General features: G+C 44.0%; 1 protein-coding gene across 3 annotated transcripts in view; it reads left to right on the top strand.

The window, feature by feature from the left end:
* Positions 1–1639: 1639 nt before the first annotated feature.
* Positions 1640–21662, top strand: part of psma4 (proteasome 20S subunit alpha 4) — a 32396-nt gene continuing 12373 nt past the window's right edge. The window contains exons 1-7 of one of the 3 annotated variants that reach the window (XM_014124037.2): positions 1640–1768; positions 2442–2466; positions 2597–2639; positions 6028–6190; positions 6319–6396; positions 16204–16292; positions 16603–16733. In XM_014124037.2, coding sequence (XP_013979512.1) covers positions 1728–1768; positions 2442–2466; positions 2597–2639; positions 6028–6190; positions 6319–6396; positions 16204–16292; positions 16603–16733 — 570 coding nt within the window. In that variant the 5' untranslated portion in view covers positions 1640–1727. Of the gene's footprint in view, positions 1847–2441; positions 2467–2596; positions 2640–6027; positions 6191–6318; positions 6397–16203; positions 16293–16602; positions 16734–21662 lie in introns of all 3 variants that reach the window. The other 2 variants (XM_045688049.1, XM_014124040.2) reach the window with 2 other exon arrangements.

The raw sequence follows: 21662 nt of genomic DNA on the forward strand, positions 1-21662 counted from the left end.
TACTTAAGTATATTTAAAATCAAATACTTTTAGACTTACTCGAGTAAAAGTAAAGATACCTTCATAGAAAAGTACTCAAGTAAAAGTGAGACATCCAATAAAATACTACTTAAGTATGACAATTGGCTAATGGCTGAAAACTGTAGGTAGAAGGCAGAATGCCCCTGAGATTGAGAGCTATGTTCAAAGCAAATATCTTGAAAATGTCATGTCCAGGGCCCAGTTTTCTATTTTCTTTTCTAAAGCTGTCTATCTGGATTTCGGATATTGGATGGGATTAAATGCATAGAAATAGAATGAATAGAATGAGAGTCCCCATTAAACTCAATTATTTGTATTTCTATGCATTTAATCCTATCCAATAGGTGAAATCTAGAAATACAGATAGATAATTTTTGAAAACTGGGCTCTGGGGTGCAAAACACGTGCCAAGTCCTCCACAACACTAGGTGGCATAGCCGAGGCAGTTGGATTTTGTATTATAATATATATTTTTTATTTCACCTTTATTTAACCAGTTAGGCCAGTTGAGAACAAGTTCTCAATTACAACTGCGACCTGGACAAGATAAAGCAAAGCAGTGCGACACAAACAACACAGTTACACATGGGATAAACAAACGTACAGTCAATAACACAATAGAAAAGTCTAAATACAGTGTGTGCAAATGAAGTAAGATTAGGGAGGTAAGGCAATAAATAGGCCATAGTGGCCGAAATAATTACAATTTAGCATTAACACTGGAGTGATAGATGTGCAGAAGATGAATGTGCAAGTAGAGATAATGGGGTGCAAAGGAGCAAAAATATTAAACAATATGGGGATGTTGGGTGGGCTATTTACAGATGGGCTGTGTACAGGTGCAATGATCAGTAAGCTGCTCTGACAGCTGATGCTTAAAGTTAGTGAGGGAGATATGTGTCTCCAGCTTCAGTGATAAAAAAATAAAATAATAATATTATTATTATTATTTTTTGCAATTCGTTCTAATCATTGGCAGCAGAGAACTGGAAGGGAAGGCGGCCAAAGGAGGAGTTGGCTTTGGGGGTGACCAGTGAAATATACCTGCAGGAGCGCGTGTTACGGGTGGGAGCTGCTATGGTGACCAGTGAGCTGAGATAAGGCGGGGCTTTACCCAGCAAAGACTTATAGATGACCTGAAGCCACTGGGTTTGGTGACGAATATGAAGCGAGGGCCAGCCAACGAGAGCATACAGGTCGCAGTGGTGGGTGGTATATGGGGCTTTGGTGACAAAATGGAGGGCACTGTGATAGACTACATCCAGTTTGCTGAGTAGAAAGTTGGAGGCTATTTTGTAAATGACATCGCCGAAGTCAAGGATCGGTAGGATAGTCAGTTTCACAAAGGTATGTTTGGCAGCATGAGTGAGGGATGCTTTGTTGCGAAATAGGAAACCAATTCTAGATTTAATTTTGGATTGGAGATGCTTAATGTGAGTCTGGAAGGAGAGTTTACAGTCTAACCAGACACCTAGGTATTTGTAGTTGTCCACATGTTCTAAGTCAGAACCATCCAGAGTAGTGATGCTAGACGGGCGGGCGGGATCTGTCTAAAGTCGGAGTGGCCGGTCTTTAAGATTGTTGAGTCAATGGGCGGGTAACAACACAACCAAATCACAGATAGAACAAGAAAGGAAAGGGAATTTTATGTACTTTGCCCGTGACTGGCTTCATACTCCAGTACAGTAGGTGGCGGTGTAAATTGGATGCGATCCTCCAACCTAATCCCGAAGAAGAAGTTGAAGGGGTAAAAAAAGTTGAACAAGGAAATATCTTTGACAGTCTTCTTTCACGCCGGCTACGTTAGGTTACAACGCAAGAGAAGGTGTATGACAATTTGCGTTGTATATTTCAGCTTTTAGTTATCCCTTTAAAAAAAAAATGAAAACACGCTTGTTGCTTTGCACAGTAATGATATTGTAATTCATGTCATTAGCTAGCTAGCCATTTCCTTTAACATCTATAATGGTGGATGGAGTGGGGAGCTAGTGAGCTAAAAGTTGCTGCTTCATGGTAGCTCGAGAGCTAACAGTTAGCTAGCAAGCATCCTAATTGATAGAGCTTGCGCTAGTAAAAAAGTTGTAACTTCTATTTCTGCCATAGTTAACTAGCTAGTAAACGTTAGCTTGCAATGAATCAAACCATATTGGTGTGTACATATGTTGTCCTTTATAGCGAATTATTTCCAATTCCTCCGGTACTACTGCACTTTCAGTTTCACTTTGCTGGCCTCCGTACTAGCGCAGGCAAACTAGCTAACGTTAGCCATAGCTATGACATGCAAGTGCTGTAGAACTAGAATACCGGTACTGATAAATATCAATCTGTGGCAGAATGAGTTGACTAAGTCTTTAGCAACTTGCTTATCACATAGTGGAGTTGATTAATTTATCTAAACATTATTTGTTTAACCTCCACAGCATTTTAAAGGAAACTACTAAGATGGTGAGTATCAAATCAACCTGAGATCTAAGTTTTTGTAATGGAGCCAAAGAAAAACTGATGGAAGCACAACAGCAATTTGTGATAGTTTGTAGTCTGCCCTATATAGTGTGATATTGTTGACCTTTTACAGTCTCGTCGATATGATTCAAGAACAACCATCTTCTCGCCTGAAGGTAAGATTGAGCCTCTCAATTTATAGGCAGTGAAGTTATTGACAACTGATGGACATTCATGTTGGAATACTTTTGAATGCATCCTTCATTTGCTCCTTGAAATAAGATGGATCAAATACAATTGGATAGGTGAAAGCTTATGATCCTACTGCGAAGGTTTACAAATCCAATAATGTCAGATTAGTTATTTCTAAATCTTGGGCCAGCCCGCTCATTAGGCAGGACTAGGCGGCCGCCAGGTGGCAGATTGACAAGGATGGTATTTTCTGAACTAAACTGATCAAGACGCACCTCTAACAGCACAAAATCTCACAATTCTACCCCAAAACAATGACAATTTGTCAGCCAGTGTCATGGGCTTTTTGGGTGAGCGTTGATGCCACCCTGTGATAAGCAGTGCCCACTTTGTCAAAGGCAGGGCCGAAAAATATTTATCTTGTCCATTCAAAGCACGCCTCTCCAGGCTGCTGTTGGAGAGACTCACCTCCACCAACATTCTGTCAAAAATAATCAAACGTAAATCATGTAGCAAATATAGCATATGGTAGAGTATGTGGTCTTCTCTGTAGCCTACAGGCTGGAGATAAATGTATGACAACGTAATGAGACAGAAACATTTTACCTCATGCAGGTTTCTCTGATCAAATAGCCTAACCTAAATGGTGCCCAATTTACCCCCCCCCCAAAAAAAATGTGCTGACCTGTTGAACAACATATCCTAAAAACAGGACAGGCCAAAGTAAAATGTAGAATATGGAACGGACAATCGGGCTACTCACAACTGCTGTCCATGAGTTCCGTGGACAGCAGTTGTCATGATCAGTGATTTCAAGTTTTTAACTGTCAATCTTTTATGGGCTGATCATAGCGAAAAGAAAATACTTCTGCATTTCCCACTGTGTTAACATATTGCAAATAGGTTTAGGAGAACTCCTGATAAATTTGGGTATCTGATATTCAGAGCTTAAAGAGCCACGTCGATTAGTGACAGGAAAGAGGACTAATAAAGCCAATGCGATGGCCTGTTTTTTGAAGTGGTGGGCCTACCACATGGATGGGCTTTCATAAAATTCCGTTGCAGGCTGATATGTTAGGCTGACGCCAACATCTTTTTTGGGGTCCTGTCCGGACTGGCCGTCTTGTGTTTTACAAACATTAGACCTACCACATAGATGGGCGTTCCTAAAATTAAATTTCAGACGACACTGTAGGCTATACCTCAGTAATCACGGACCGCCGCAGACGTCTTTTGGACATTTTTTTTTTTGGTGCAGTTCGGACCGGCCTTGATTTCCATTTCCACGGACTTTGCTTTTTGGTCCGGACCAAATCCAAACCAATCATAGACGTCTAATGTTTGGTTCAGATTTTGTCCGGTCTGTACAGACCTTGATTTGGCCCAAACATGGATGTCTTTTAAATTATGTATTTTTACCATTCATATCATAACTTCAATGGCTGGTAAATAGGTCTCAGAACGGCCAGGACCGGCCCTGTCTAAAAGGAAAGGTGCATTTATAAACTCAGTAAAAAAAGAAACGTCAACTGCGTTTATTTTCATCAAACTTAACATGTGTAAATATTTGTCTGAGCATAACAAGATTCAACAACTGAGACATAAACTGAAGAAGTTCCACAGACATGTGACTAACAGAAATGTAATAATGTGTCCCTGAACAAAGGGTGAGGTCAAAATCAAAAGTAAGTCAGTATCTGGTGTGGCCACCAGCTGCATTAAGTACTGCAGTGCATCTCGTCCTAATGGACTTCACCAGATTTGCCAGTTCTTGCGGTGAGATGTTACCCCACTCTTCCACCAAGGCACCTGCAAGTTCCCAGACAAATGGCCCTAGCCCTCACCCTCCGATCCAACAGGTCCCAGACGTGCTCAATGGGATTGAGATCCGGGCTCTTTGCTGCCATGGCAGAACACTGACATTCCTTTCTTGCAGGAAATACCGCACAGAACAAGCAGTATGGCTGGTGGCATTGTCATGCTGGAGGGTCATGTCAGGATGAGCCTATAGGAAGGATACCACATGAGGGAGGAGGATGTCTTCCCTGTAATGCACAGCGTTGAGATTGCCTGCAATGACAACAAGCTCAGTCCGATGATACTGTGACACACTGCCCCAGACCATGACGGACCCTCCACCTCCAAATCAATCACGCTCCAGAGTACAAGCCTCGGTGTAGCGCTTATTCCTTTGACGATAAACGCGAATCTGACCATCACCCCTGGTGAGACTAAACCGCGACTCGTAATTGAAGAGTATTTTTGCCTGTCCTGTCTGGTCCAGCGACGGTGGGTTTGTGCCCATAGGCGACGTTGTTGCCGGTGATGTTACAATAGGCCTACAAGCCCTCAGTCCAGTCTCTCTCAGCCTATTGCGGACAGTCTGAGCACTGATGGCGGGATTGTGTGTTCCTGGTGTAACTCGGGCAGTTGTTGTTGCCATCCTGTACCTGTCCCGCAGGTGTGATGTTCGAATGTACCGATCCTGTGCAGGTGTTGTTACACGTGGTCTGCCACTGCGAGGACGATCAGCTGTCCGTCCTGTCTCCCTTTAGCGCTGTCTTAGTTGTCTCACAGTACGGACATTGCAATTTATTGCCCTGGCTACATCTGCAGTCCTCATGCCTCCTTGCAGCATGCCTAAAGCACGTTCACGCAGATGAGCAGGGACCCTGGGCATCTTTCTTTTGGTGTTTTTCCAGAGTCAGTAGAAAGGCCTCTTTAGTGTCCTAAGTTTTCATAACTGTGACCTTAAATTGCCTACAGTCTGTAAGCTGTTAGTGTCTTAACGACTGTTCCACAGGTGCATGTTAATTAATTGTTTATGGTTCATTGAACAAGCATGGGAAACAGTGTTTAAAACCGTTACAATGAAGATCTGTGAAGTTATTTGGATTTTTACGAATTGTCTTTGAAAGACAGGGTCCTGAAAAAGGGACGTTTCTTTTTTTGCTGAGTTTAAATGTGCTGAGCCACAGGCAATTCCATGGTAACAGAGTTACGCAGTGACTCAGATTTTCACAGTAATGTATACCAAACAAAAACAATGATTTCACAGTTTAATAAACCATAGAGCTCTATGCACAAGGACTACTTTTAATAATTTCCACTGACAATTTTACAAAAACACATTTACAGGAACTGTGGAGATGCAGTATTTGGTAAAAATAAAAAAACTGAAGGAGGTTTTACCTTTGTTTCCAAACTTTGCATCTGCACAGTTATTCCTGGAAAGTTTCTTTTTATTATTTCTTACTGTGTAAATTGTTCAAAGTAGTCATTGTGCATGGAGTTATATGGTTTGTTAAACTTTGACATTCCGTTACCATGGAATTGCCCACACTTATTATTTTCCATCTCTGTCATTGGCAGGCCGCCTATACCAGGTAGAGTATGCCATGGAGGCCATTGGTCACGCTGGCACTTGTCTGGGGATTTTGGCCAATGACGGTGTGCTGCTGGCGGCTGAGAGGAGGAACATCCACAAACTATTGGACGAGGTGTTTTTCTCAGAAAAGATCTACAAGCTGAATGAGTAAGTTGCTGCATCCTTTGTGTTTATCTTCAGATAAAAGTCCAGATGCATCATCTAGTGGCAAGCAGAAGTGCCCTTCCATTGCCTCTACTGGCTTGTGTGACATTTCCTTTTGTCTTGCGTTGCAGGGATATGGCGTGTAGCGTGGCTGGAATCACATCAGATGCCAACGTACTGACCAATGAGCTGAGACTAATAGCACAGAGGTGAGCAGAGGACCACCTAAGAGATGAATAGAGGGTGGCGCTGGGTGGGCAGAGCAGCGTGTCAATCAAGCACTTATATACATTTGATTGATTGATTGATGCGCTTCATAGCTATGATGAAACATAATAATAAATTAGGAAAACATTTCGGAGAACCTTACCAATGACAAATGTCACTGTTCCATTTTACTGTCAGTGACATCTGAAATGCCTCTCTGTGTTCACTTCACACAAGGGTTTGCGCAAGGTGCTTAAAGTACTTGAATTTGGCACTCTGAAATTCAAGTACTGGAATACCTTGAAAATCAGACATTTTCGGAAGTTAGTACTTGAATTGAAATGAGAGAACAGAAAATGATCGAATATATTAATATGAAAAATGTATTGGTCTTAAATTAATTTCCTGGCAGACTGACAACTTTTATTTCATTGTGTGTTTTGTGTTCTGGTTGCCAAGCGAGCTCACTCATTCCACCCACACTGCCACTCAGCCAAGCAGGTACAGAACTGACTGATTAGGCGGTGGAAAACGTCACATCGATAGGTAAAATGACTGGCAAATGTAGATTAAATCCTGCCTTTTGTACGTATGAAACATTTCTGGGATCTTTTAAATCTGCTCATGAAACATGGGACCAGCACTTTACATTTTGCGTTTTATATTTTTGTTCAGTGTAGTTTACCCACTTACATTTCTTTTATATACCACTATCACTGGTCCCAACCAACCCACACCGTGTAAGGTGCAAGAAATGCGTCAGACTTTGACATTGCGAGCATGGGTGAATCGCCCCTGAAGGGGGAAAGACCCAATGCTGCATCCATCCTCCGTATGTGACTTTTTTTCTCTCCAGAGATTTTTTGCCTCTTTCAAGGGGTGCCCGTGATATTCCACTTTATCAAGCGTCAGCTCCTGCCATTCTGGTGGCCGTTCACCTGCCGTTTTCCTCACACAGCCCACCCGCCCTTCTCCTCACCGGTGACATTAAAGCTGCCAGTCGGAAGCAAGAGGCTTTTTCATAGCTATTAAGTAGTAGATTCCCAAATGCCCAATAATGTCTTCCGGCGCCGACAGAGATGGCCGCCTCGCTTCACATTCCTAGGAGACTATGCAGTATTTAGTTTTTTTATGTGTTATTTCTTACATTGTTACCCCAGGAAATCTTAGGTTTTATTACATAGAGTCGGGAGGAACTATTGGATATAAGAGCAACGTCAACTCGCCAACATTACGACCAGGAATACGACTTTCCCAAAGTGGATCCTCTGTTTGGACCACCACCCAGGACAATGGCTCGGATCCCAGCCGACGACCCAAAACAACGGCGCCGCAGAAGGGGCAGACGGAGCGGTCTTCTGGTCAGGCTCCATAGACGGGCACACCGCTCCTGAGCATACTACTCGCCAATGTCCAGTCTCTTGACAACAAGGTAGACAAAATCCGAGCAAGGGTTGCCTTCCAGAGAGACATCAGAGACTGTAACGTTCTTTGTTTCACGGAAATATGGCTCACTCGGGATACGTCATCAGTCGGTACAGCCACCTGGCTTCTTCACGCATCGCGCCTACAGAAACAAGCATCTCTCTGGTAAGAAGAAGGGCGGGGGTGTATGCCTTATGATTAACGAGACGTGGTGTGATCATAACATACCGGAACTCAAGTCCTTTTATTCACCTGACCTAGAATTCCTTACAATCAAATGCCAACCGCATTATCTTCCAAGAGAATTCTCTTCGATCATAATCACAGTCGTGTATATCCCCACCCCAAGCAGACACATCGACGGCCCTGAAATAACTTAATTTGACTCTTATGTAAAATTGGAAGCCACATATCCTGAGGCTGCATTTATTATAGCTGGAGATTTTAACAAGGCTAATCTGAAAACAAGGCTCCCTAAATTTGATCAGGATATCAAATACACGACCTGGGCTGGCAAAACCCTGGATCATTGTTGTTCTAACTTCCGCGACGCATATAAAGCCCTCCCCCGCCCTCCTTTCGGAAAATCTGACCACGACTCCATTTTGTTGCTCCCAGCCTATAGACAGAAAATAAAACAGGAAGCGCCCGTGCTCAGGTCTGTTCAACGCTGGTCCGACCAATCGGATAACACGCTTTAAGATTGCTTCGATCACGTGGATTGGGATATGTTCCGCATAGCATCGGACAATAGCATTGATGAATACGCTAATTCGGTGAGCGAGTTTATTAGCAAGTGCATCGGTGATGTTGTTCCCACAGCGTCTATTAAAACATTCCCCAACCAGAAACTGTGGATTAATGGCAGCATTCTCGCAAAACTGAAAGCGCGAACCACTGCTTTTAATCAGGGCAAGGTCACCGGAGACATGACCGAATACAAACAGTGTAGCTATTCCCTCCGCAAGGCAATCAAACAAGCTAGGCGTCAATATAGAGATAAAGTAGAGTCGCAATTCAACGGCTCAGACACGAGAGGTATGTGGCAGGGTCTACAGTCAATCACGGACTACAAAAGGAAACCAGCCCCGACGCGGACTACGATGTCTTGCTCCCAGACAAACTAAACAACTTCTTTGCTCGCTTTGAGGACAATACAGTGCCACTGACATGGCCTGCTACCAAAACCTGCAGGCTCTCCTTCACTGCAGCCAACGTGAGTAAAACATTTGAACGTGTTAACCCTCGCAAGGCTGCCGGCCCAGACGGCATCCCCAGCCGCGTCCTCAGAGCATGCACAGACCAGCTGGCTGATGTGTTTAGGGACATATTCAATCAATCCTTATCCCAGTCTGCTGTTCCCACATGCTTCAAGAGGGCCACCATTGTTCCTGTTCCCAAGAAAGCGAAGGTAACTGAGCTAAATGACTACCGCCCTGTAGCACTCACTTCCGTCATCATGAAGTGCTATGAGAGACTAGTCAAGGACCATATCACCTCCACCCTACCTGACACCCTAGACCCACTCCAATTTGCTTACCGCCCTAATAGGTCCACAGACAACGCAATCGCAATCACACTGCACACTGCCCTAACCCTTCTGGACACGAGGAATACCTATGTAAGAATGCTGTTCATCGACTACAGCTCAGCATTTAACACCATAGTACCCTCCAAACTCGTCATTAAGCTCGAGACCCTGGGTCTCGACCCCGCCCTGTGCAACTGGATCCTGGACTTCCTGACGTGCCGCCCCCAAGTGGTGAGGGTAGGTAACAACCTCTCCACCCCGCTGATCCTCAACACTGGGGCCCCAGAAGGGTGCGTTCTCAGCCCTCTCCTGTACTCCCTGTTCACCCATCACTGGGTGGCCATGCATGCCTCCAACTCAATCAAGTTTGCAGACGACACTACAGTGGTAGGCTTGATTACCAACGATGATGAGACGGCCTACACGGAGGAGGTGAGGGCCCTCGGTGTGTGTGGTGTCAGGAAAATAACCTCACACTCAATGTCAACAAAACAAAGGAGATGATCGTGGACTTCAGGAAACAGCAGAGGGAGCAGCCCTTATCCACATCGACGGGACAGTAATGAAGGTAGAAAGTTTTAAGTTCCTCGGCATATACATCACGGACAAACTGAACTGGTCCACCCACACAGACAGCGTGGTGAAGAAGGCGTAGCAGCGCCTCTTCAACCTCAGGAGGCTGAAGAAATTCGGCTTGTCACCAAAAACACTCTCAAACTTTTACAAATGCACAATCGAGAGCATCCTGTCGGGCTGTATCACCGGCTGGTACGGCAACTGCTCCGCCCATAACCGTAAGGCTCTCCAGAGGGTAGTGAGGTCTGCACAACGCATCACCAGGGGCAAACTACCTGCCTTCCAGGACACCTACAGCACCCGATGTCACAGGAAGGCCAAAAAGATCATCAAGGACAACAACCACCCGAGCCACTGCCTGTTCACCCCGCTATCATCCAGAAGGCGAAGTCAGTACAGGTGCATCAAAGTGGGGACCGAGAGAGAGAAGCTGTTTTTCAGTCTCAAGGCCATCAGACTGTTTAACAGCTATCACTAACATTGAGTGGCTGCTGCCAACATACGGACTCTAGCCACTTTAATAATGAAAAAAAATGGATGTGATACATTTATCACTAGCCACTTTAAACAATGCCACTTTATATAATGTTTACATACCCTACATTACTCATCTCATGTATATACTGTACACCATCTACTGCATCTTGCCTATGCCGTTTGGCCATCGCTCATTCATTTATTTGTATTTACATATTCTTATTCATTCCTTTACATGTGTGTGTATAAGGTAGTTGGTGTGAAATTGTTAGGTTAGATTACTTGTTAGATTTTACTGCATGGTCGGAACTAGAAGCACAAGCATTTCGCTACACTCGCATTAACATCTGCTAACCATGTGTATGTGACAAATAAAATGTTATTTGATTTACAATAGTCATTAACCTGGAATTGTGTAGTAATGCCAATAGGAAATGTGTTCACCAGTACGCATGTCTCAACTCTGCTCATCACTACTCAAATTTTATCCACAGTACTGACTTACCACTCATGTATGTATTGAAAGGTAGCGATGAATAGTATGTGTAATTGTTTGTTTTTTCTTTAGGTTGAGATATACTGGCATCTGGTGGCGACTAGAAACAATAAAAAGTAAATATTAGAGCTTAAAGTCCTTGAATTTGACTTGCCACTGTCTGTACGAACCTTAATTCACACTGAAAAAGTGCACATATCCCTGTATGAACCGGATCCTGGATCGTTTGTTACCCTGTTCCGCACTGACTCGTGTGAGTTTATTCCACGTTTTGTTGTTACATCCTGAATAAAAAATGGATACCAATAGATTTATTTTCTACTCATCTACACACAATACCCTGTGATAACATGTTTAGAATTTTTTTTTTAAATGTCTTGAAAAGGAAATGCAGAAATGCACTATATATACAAAAGTATGTGGACATCCATTTAAATGAGTGGATTCAGCTATTTCAGCCACACCTGTTGCTGACAAGTGTATAAAATCGTGGCCACAGCCATGCAATCTCCACAAGGAACATTGGCAGTACAATGGCCTTACTGAAGAGCTCAGTGACTTTCAACATGGCACTGTCATAGGATGCCACCTTTCCAACAAGTCAGTTCATCAAATTTCTGCCCTGCTAGAGCTGCCCCGATCAAATGTAAGTGCTGTTCTTGTGAAGTGGAAACGTCTCGGAGCAACAACGGCTCAGCCGACAAGTGGTAGGTCACACAAGCTCACAGAACGGCACCGCCGAGTGCTGAAGCGCGAAAAAAATTATCTGTCCTTGGTTGCAACACGCACTACAGAATTCCAAACTGACTCTGGAAGCAAAGTCAGCACAAAACTGTTTGTCAGGAGCTTCATGAAATGGATTTCTGTGGCCGAGCAGCCGCACACAAGCGTAAGATCATGTGCAATGCCAAGCATCAGCTGAAGTTGGTGTAAACCTTGCCACCATTGGACTCTGGAGCAGTGGAAACGCGTTCTCTGGCATGATAAATCTTCACCATCTGGCATTCCAACGGACAAATCTGAGTTTGGCAGATGCCAGGAGAACGATACCTGCCCGACTGCATAATGCCAACTGTAAAGTTTGTTGGTGGAGGAATAATGGTCTGGGGCTGTTTTTCATGGTTTGGGCTAGGCCCCTTAGTTCCAGTGAAGGCATATCTTAACGATACAGCATTCTAGACGATTCTGTGCTTCCAACTTTGTGGCAACAGTTTGGGGAAGGCCCTTTCCTGTTTTCAGCATGACAATGCTCCGTGCACAAAGTGAGGTCCATACAGAAATGGTTTGACGAGATCGGTGTGGAAGAACTTGACTGGCCTACACAGATCCCTGACCTCAACCCCATCAAACACCTTTGGGATGATTTGGTACACCAACTGCGAGCTTAATCGCCCAACATCAGTGCCAGACTAATGCTCTTTTGCTGTGGGGACTTGCTTCCATTCAGCCAATGTTCCAACAGCCTTTCTAGAAGAGTGGACGCTGTTATAGCAGCAAAGGGTGGACCAACTCCATATTAATGCCCATGATTTTGGAATGAGATATTTGAGCAGGTGTCAACATACACTACCTGAGCAAAAGTATCTCATTTACATAAGTATTCACACCCCTGAGGCAATGCATATTAGAATCAAATTTTTGTAGGGCTTCCCGAGTGGCGCAGCGGTCTAAGACACTGCATCGCAGTGCTTGATGCGTCCCTACAGACCCGGGTTCGGTCCCGGGCAGTCACAGCAAGTCGTGAACGGAAGAGCCGTGAGGCGGTGCACAATTGGCCCAGCGTCGTCTGGGTTAGGGGAAGTTTCAGCCGGCCGGGATGTCCTTGCCCCATCGCGCTCTAGTGACTCCTTGTGGCGGGCCAGGTGCATGCACGCTGCCACGGTCGCCAGTTGTATGGTGTTTCCTCTGACACATTTGTGCGGCTGGCAACCGGGTTAAGCGCGCAGTGTGTCAAGAAGCAGTGCGGCTTGGCAGGGTCGTGTTTCCGAGGATGCATGGCTCTCGACCTTCGCCTCTCCCGAGTCCGTACGGAGTTGCAGCGATGGGACAAGACTGTAACTACCAATTGGCCATCATGAGAATTTGGGAGAAAAAAGGGTTAAGTACAAAATAAGAATAACCTTTAGCAGTGACTACAGCAATTAGTCTAGAGAAGTCTCTAAGAGCTTTGCACGCCTGGATTGTACAATATTTGCACATTTTATTATTTTCCAAATTCTTCAAATTGGTTGTTGACCGTTGCTACATTTTTTTACATTTACATTTTAGTCATTTAGCAGATGCTCTTATCAAGATGATAACTGTTGTGAATGCATTCCATTTTTTTGTTTTTGTACTGGCCCCCCGTGGGAATCGAACCCACAACCCTGGCATTGCACACACCATGCTGGCGTTGCAAACACCATGCTCTACCAACTGAGCCACAGGGAAGAAGTCTTGCCCTAGATTTAAAAGCAGATTTAACTTCCCTGGCGTCCCACCTAGTCAACAGCCAGTGGAATCGCGTGGCGCGAAATACAAATGCCTCAAAAATGCTATAACTTCAATTTCTCAAACATATGACTATTTTACACCATTTTAAAAACAAGACTCTCGTTAATCTAACCACATGGTCCGATTTCAAAAAGGCTTTACAGCGAAAGCAAAACATTAGATTATGTCAGGAGAGTACCCTGCCAAAAATAATCACACAGCCATTTTCAAAGCAAGCATATATGTCACAAAAACCAAAACCACAGCTAAATGCAGCACTAACCTTTGACCTTTCTCAGATGACACTCCTAGGACATTATGTTATACAATACATGCATGTTTTGTTCAATCAAGTTCATATATCAAAAAACTGCTTTTTACATTAGCATGTGATGTTCAGAACTAGCATACCCACCGCAAACTTCCGGTGAATTTACTAAATTACTCATGATTAACGTTCACAAAATACATAATTATTTTAAGAATTATAGATACAGAACTCTTTTATGCAATCGCGGTGTCAGATTTTAAAATAGCTTTTCGGCGAAAGCACATTTTGCAATATTCTGAGTACATATCACGGCTAGCTAATTTGACACCCACCAAGTTTGGCCCTCACCAAACTCAGATTTACTATAAGAAAAATTGGATTGCCTTTGCTGTTCTTAGTCAGAATGCACTCCCAGGACTTCTACTTAAACAACAAATGTTGTTTTGGTTCCAAATAATCCATAGTTATATCCAAATAGCGCGTTTTGTTTGTTCGTGCGTTCAAGTCACTATCCGAAGGGGGACGCGCGAGCGCATTTCGTGACAAAAAAAATTGAAATATTCCATTTCCGTACTTTGAAGCATGTCAAACGCTGTTTAAAATCAATTTTAATGCTATTTTTCTTGTAAAATAGCGATAATATTCCAACCGGGCGACGTTGTATTCATTCAAAGGCTGAAAGAAGAAAATGGAGAATTCTCATGAACGCGCATCTCCAGTGTCACTGTTCCCAGCCTGACCACTCACAAATTATCCTGCTGTTCTTCGCCCAGAGACAGGAGACATGTCATTCCACTTTCTGGCGCCTTCTGAGAGCCAATGGAAGCCTTAGAAAATGTCACGTTACAGCAGAGATGCTGTATTTTCGATAGAGATGCAACGGAAGGATAACAAATTGTCAGACAGGGCACTTCCTGTATGGAATCTTCTCAGGTTTTGGCCTGCCATATGAGTTCTGTTATACTCACAGACACCATTCAAACAGTTTTAGAAACTTTAGAGTGTTTTCTATGCAAATCTACTAATTATATGCATGTTCTCGTTTCTGGGCAAGAGTAGTAACCAGTTTAAATCGGGCACGTTTTTTTTATCCGGCTGTGCAAATACTGCCCCCTAGCCCCAACAGGTTTTAAGTCAAAACTGTAACTTGGCCACTCTGGAACTTTCACTGTCTTCTTGGTAAGCAACTCAGTGTAGATTTGGCTTTTTTTTATTTTAGGTTATTGTCCTTCTGAAAGTCGAGTTCATCGCCCATTGTCTGGTGGAAAGCAGACTGAACCAGGTTTTCCTTTTATGGTTTTGCCTGTGCTTAGCTCCATTCCATTTATTTGGTATCCTGACCAACTCCCCAGTCGTTAATGATTACAAGCGTACCCACAACATGATGCAGCCCCCACTATGGTTGAAAATATGGGGAGGGTATTCGGTAATGTATTGGATTTGACCCAAACATAGCCCTTTTGTATTCAGGAAAAAAAGTAAATAGCTTTACAACATTTTTTGCAGTATTACTTTAGTGCGTTGTTGCAAACAGGATGCATGTTTTGGAATATTTGTGTTCTGTACAGTCTTCTTTTTCACTCTGTCAATTAGGTTAGTATTGTGCAGTAACTATACTGAACAAAAATGTAAATGCAACAATTTCAACGATTTTACTGAGTTACATTTCATATAAGGAAATCAGTCAATTGGAGAAAAAAATATATTAGGCCTTATCTATGGATTTCACATGATTGGGGTGCAGCCATCTATGGCCCTGGGAGTGCATAGGCCCACCCACTTGGGAGCCAGGCCCTGCCAATCAGAATTCGTTTTTCAGAAATACCCATCACTTTCATCAACTGTCTGGGTGGCTGGTCACAGATAATCCACAGGTGGAGGTCCTGGGCTGGTGTGGTTACATGTTGTGAGGCCGGTTGGACGTACTGCCAAATTCTCTAAAATGACGTTGGAGGTGGCTTATGGTAGAAAAATGTACATTAAATGCTCTGGTGGAGACATCTGTGGCATTATGTTGTGTGACACAACTGCAGATTTTAGTATCCTTTTGTTGTCGCTACCACAAGGTGCACCTGTGTAATGATCATGATGTTTAATCAGCTACTTAATATGCCACACTAGTCAGGTGGATGGATTATCTTGACAAAGGCTAAAATGCTCACTAACAGGGATGTGCTCAAAATTTGAGAAATAAGCTTTTTAATGCGATTGAAACATTTCTGGGATCTTTTATTTCAGCTCATGAAACATGGTCCCAACGCTTAACATGTTGCATTTTATTTTTTTTGTTCAGTGTGTTTGCCTGTTCTAAGTAAGCTAGCAAGCTAACGTCACGTAGAATGTGTGTCTTGCTAGTCGCACCCTGAAAAGTTTTCTGTAGAAATCTCACACGCTCCAGGAATCCAAACCAGAGTAACATGTTTCATATGTGAAAATGCCCTAAAGGTAGCCTAAATTTCGGTCTATGTGCCTTTTTGTTGTTGCTCCTAAATAGTTTATTGAAGCTAGTGTTGAAGCAACATTGTGGAAACGTATGGAATTCCTCTTCTCCCTTCCCACAGATACCTACTGCAGTACCAGGAGCCTATTCCCTGTGAGCAGCTGGTTACAGCTCTATGTGACATCAAACAGGCCTACACACAGTTTGGAGGTAAGTTACTGTCTACACCAGATGAGGCTTAATTCAGTAGCACTCTCCAATGAAACGAGAGTCCACCTGCAGGTCACCGTAAGCAACTAGAGCGCTGTGTCAATTGGAAGGCCATTGTGTTTAGCTCACTGCTCCTCAATAGTGTCATTTCAAGTGTGAAGTTGTAACTGGCTGGTCCGGCCACCTTCAGTGTAAAAAGCAGTGTCTTCTGAATTCATGATTGCCTTTCGTTCTCTGAGGTTGTTCAAAAAGCAAAGTTGAAGTTATAGATCCAATTCTTTACATTTCTGTTTGTGCGGTTTGACCACAGGGAAAAGGCCATTTGGCGTGTCTCTGCTGTACATGGGTTGGGACAAACACTATGGTTTCCAGCTCTACCAGAGTGACCCCAGCGGCAACTACGGAGGCTGGAAGGCCACCTGTATCGGTAACAATAGCGCCGTAAGTCCCTCTTAACATTGGATGTGTTTACATGCTGCGTTCTTCATCTGCTGTGGCAAATTGCAATCACCAGAGATGGACCACGGGTCGACTATGGACTTCAACCACAAATTACCCTCTTTTTTTTTTTTGTCAGCCCTAAATCCCCTTTATATAAAGCAGCCTGTTTCTGTGGTGGATTCTCAGATGACCTGTAGTATACTTTGAGATTTGGGTTGGTTATGGAGAACCAGTACATGAACGGTACCATAATATAGGTTCCTACATAACTACCACACCTGATTTCACTTAGTCCACCAAAAGACCACTCATGACTGCACCTGATTCTCCTGCCCCTCTTTGTCCGTATGCTGTGACGTCTCTCCTGCAATAAACTGAATGATGAAACTATGCAACGCTTGGGCACCAGAGGGCGGCAGCTGTGCTTCTGAAGGTCTCTGCATGTTGGAAAGGCGCTCACCATTGAACAGATTAAAAGAGTAAACTCAAATGTTTCACCACACAGCATTGTAGTATAAGAAGTGTCACCATGATGGCTCAGTCTTTGACTAACCTGAATATCAAGGACATGTTTGCTTAGCACGATTGTCTGTGCATAAGAGCTCTTAATGGTGCACTATGGAAATGGAGTTGCTAATTGTTTTCCCCAAAATGTTGATTGTGTTGGCTGTATGATTCATACACTTAAATACTTTATTTCATTTTTTTGCCAAACCAAGATTGAACTATTTGTCCTGAATGCCAAGCGTCATGTCTGGAGGAAACCTGGCACCATCCCTACATTGAAGCATGGTGGTGGCAGAATCATGCTGTCAGGATGTTTTTCCGTGGCAGGGACTGGGAGACTAGTCAGGATCAAGGGTAAGATTAACGGAGCAAAGTACAGAGATCCTTGTGCTCAGGACCTCAGACTGGGGCGAAGGTTCACCTTCCAACAGGACAATGACCATAAGCACACAGCCAAGACAACGCAGGGGTGGCTTCGGGACAAGTCTCTGAATATTCTTGAGTGCCAGAGCCTGGACTTGAACCTGATTGAACATCTCTGGAAAGACCTGAAAAAGCTGTGCAGCAACGTTCCCCATCCAACCTGACAGAGCTTGAGAGGATCTGCAGAGAAGAATGTGAGAAACTCCCCAAATACAGGTGTGCTAAGCTTGTAGCGTCATACCCAAGAAGATCCAAGGCTGTAATCGCTGCCAAAGGTGTTTCAACAAAGTACTGAGTAAAGGGTCTGAATACTTACAGTACCAGTCAAAAGTATGGACACCTACTCATTCAAGGGTTTTCTTTATCTTTACTATTTTATACGATGTAGAATAATAGCGAAGACATCAAAACTATGAAATCAAAATATATTTTAGGTTCTTCAAAGTAGCCACCATTTGCCTTGATGACAGCTTTGCACACTCTTTGCGTTCTCTAAACCAGCTTCTTGATGGAGTTCCCACATATGCTGAGCACTTGTTGGCTGCTTTTCCTTCACTTTGCGTTCCAACTCATCCCAAACCATCTAATTTGGAGGCCAGGTCATCTGTTGCAGCATTCCATCACTCATTCTTGGTCAAATAACCCTTACACAGCCTGGAGGTGTGTCGGGTCATTGTCCTGTTGAAAAACAAATGATAGTCCCACTCAGCGCAAACCAGATGGTATGGCATATCGCTGCAGAATGCTGTGGTAGCCATGCTGGTTAAGTGTGCCTTGAATTTAAAAAAAATCAGACTGTGTCACCGGCAAAGCACCATCACACCACCACCTCCATGCTTCACGGTGGGAACCACTCATGCGGAGATCATCCGTTGACCTACTCTGCATCTCACAAAGAAAAGGCGGTTTCGACCAAAAATCTCCAATTTGGACTCCAGACCAAAGGACAAATTTATTCCGGTCTAATGTCTATTTCTCGTTTCTTGGCCCAAGCAAGTCTCTTCTTATTATTGGTGTCCTTTAGTAGTGGTTTCTTTGCAGCAAATCGACCATGAAGGCCTGATTTCAGTCTCCTCTGAACAGTTGTCTGTTACTTGAACTCTGAAGCGTTTATTTGGGCTGCAATATTTAAAAAATATATATTATTTAACCAGGTAGGCCAGTTGAGAACAAGTTCTCATTTACAACTGCGACCTGGTCAAGATAAAGCAAAGCAGTGCGACGAAAACAACACGGAGTTTCCCATGGGATAAACAATCGTATAGTCAATAACACAATAGAAAAATCTGTATACAGTGTGTGCAAATGAAATGAGGTAAGGCAATAAATATGCCAATAGTGGCAAAGTAATTACAATTTAGCAATTTACACTGGAGTGATAAATGTGCAGATGAGGATGTGCAAGTAGAAATACTGGTGTGCAAAAGAGCAGAAAAACTAACAAATATGGGGATGAGGTAGGTAGGTGGTTGGTTGGGCTATTTACAGATGGGCTGTGTGCAGCTGCAGCGATCGGTAAACTGCTCTGACAGCTGACGCTTAAAGTTAGTGAGGGAGAAAAGTCTCCAACTTCAGTGATTTTTGCAATTTGTTCCAGTCATTGGCAGCAGAGAACTGGAAGGAAAGGTGGCCAAAGCAGGTGTTGGCTTTGGGGATGACCAGTGAGATATACCTGCTGGAGCGCGTGCTACGGGTGGGTGTTGCTATGGTGAACAGTGAGCTGAGATAAGGCGGAGCTTTACCTAGCAAAGACTTATAGATGACCTGGAGCCAGTGGGTTTGGCGATGAATATGTAGCGAGGGCCAGCCAACGAGAGCATACAGGTCGCAGTGGTGGGTGGTATATGGGGCTTTGGTGACAAAATGGATGGCACAGTGATAGACTGCATCCAATTTGCTGACGCTATTTTGTAAATGACATTGCCGAAGTCGAGGATCGGCAGCATAGTCAGTTTTACGAGGGTATGTTTGGCAGCATGAGTGAAGGAGGCTTTGTTGCCAAATAGGAAGCCGATTCTAGATTTTACTTTGGATTGGAGATGCTTAATGTGAGTCTGGAAGAAGAGTTTACAGTCTAGCCAGACACCTAGGTATTTATAGTTGTCCACATATTCTAAGTCGGAACCGTCTAGAGTAGTGATGCTAGTCGAGCGGGCGGGTGCGGGCAGCAATCAGTTGAAGATCATGCCATATGTGAATTGATACCATATGTGAATTGATTGCCCCCCATCTATCTTCAGAGCTTGTGCTTTTAGGTGACCGAAACTGGGACATGCTTAACACCCTGGCCATCCTACAATCTAAGCTTGATGCCCTCAATCTCACACAAATTATCAATGAACCTACCAGCTACAACCCCAAATCTGTAAACACGGGCACCCTCATAGATGTCATGCTAACTAACTTGCCCTCCAAATACACCTCTGCTGTTTTCAATCAAGATCTCAGCGATCATTGCCTGCATCCGTAATGGGTCTGCGACCAAACAACCAACCCTCATCACTGTCAAACGCTCCCTAAAACACTTCTGTGAGCAGGCCTTCCTAATCGACCTGGCCGGGGTATCCTGGAATGACATTGACCTCATCCCGTCAGTAGATGATGCCTGGCTATTCTTTAAAAGTGCCTTCCTCACCATCTTAAATAAGCATGCCTCACTCAAAAAATGTAGAACTAGGAATAGATAGTCCTTGGTTCACTCCAGACCTGTCTGCCCTTGACCAGCACAAAAACATCCTGTGGCGTTCTGCATTAGCATCGAATAGCCCCCGTGATATGCAACTTTTCAGGGAAGTTAGGAACAAATATACACAGGCAGTTAGAAAAGCTAAGGCTAGCTTTTTCAAACAGAAATTTGCATCCTGTTGTACTAACTCAAAAAGGTTCTGGGACACTGTAAAGTCCATGGAGAATAAGAGCACCTCCTCCCAGCTGCCCACTGCTCTGAGGCTAGGAAACACTGTTACCACTGATAAATCCACTATAATTGAGAATTTCAATAAGCATTTCTCTACGGCTGGCCATGCTTTCCACCTGGCTACCCCTACCCTGGTCAACTGCCCGGCACCCTCCACAGCAACCCGCCAAAGCCCTCACCATTTCTCCTTCACCCAAATCCAGATAGCTGATGTTCTGAAAGAGCTGCAAAATCTGGACCCATACAAATCAGCCGGGCTAGACAATCTGGACCCTCTCTTTCTAAAATGATCTGCCGAAATTGTTGCAACCCCTATTACTAGCCTGTTCAACCTCTTTCACATCGTCTGAGATTCCCAAAGATTGGAAAGCTGCCGTGGTCATCCCCCTCTTCAAAGGGGGGGGACACTCTAGACCCAAACTGCTACAGACCTATATCTATCCTACCCTGTCTTTCTAAGGTCTTCGAAAGCCAAGTTAACAGATTACCGACCATTTCGAATCCCACCGTACCTTCTCCGCTATGCAATCTGGTTTCAGAGCTGGTCATGGGTGCACCTCAGCCACGCTCAAGGTCCTAAACGACATCGATAAGAGACATTGCAGCCGTATTCATCGACCAGGCCAAGGCTTTCGACTCTGTCAATCACCACATTCTTATTGGCAGACTCGACAGCCTTGGTTTCTCAAATGATTGCCTCGCCTGGTTTACCAACTACTTCTCTGATAGAGTTCAGTGTGTCAAATTGGAGGGCCTGTTGTCCGGACCTCTGGCAGTCTCTATGGGTGTGCCACAGGGTTCAATTCTCAGGCCGACTCTCTTCTCTGTATACATCAATGATGTTGCTCTTGCTGCTTGTGATTCTCTGATCCACCTTTACGCAGACGACACCATTCTGTATACTTCTGGCCCATCTTTGGACACTGTGTTAACTAACCTCCAGACGAGCTTCAATGCCATACAACTCTCCTTCCGTGGCCTCCAACTGCTCTTAAACGCAGGTAAAACTAAATGCATGCTATTCAATCGATCACTGCCCGCACCTGCTCGCCCGTCCAGCATCACTACTCTAGAAGTCTCTG

The sequence above is a fragment of the Salmo salar genome, chromosome ssa10, assembly GCF_905237065.1.
Source record: "Salmo salar chromosome ssa10, Ssal_v3.1, whole genome shotgun sequence".
Taxonomy (NCBI): Eukaryota; Metazoa; Chordata; class Actinopteri; order Salmoniformes; family Salmonidae; genus Salmo; species Salmo salar.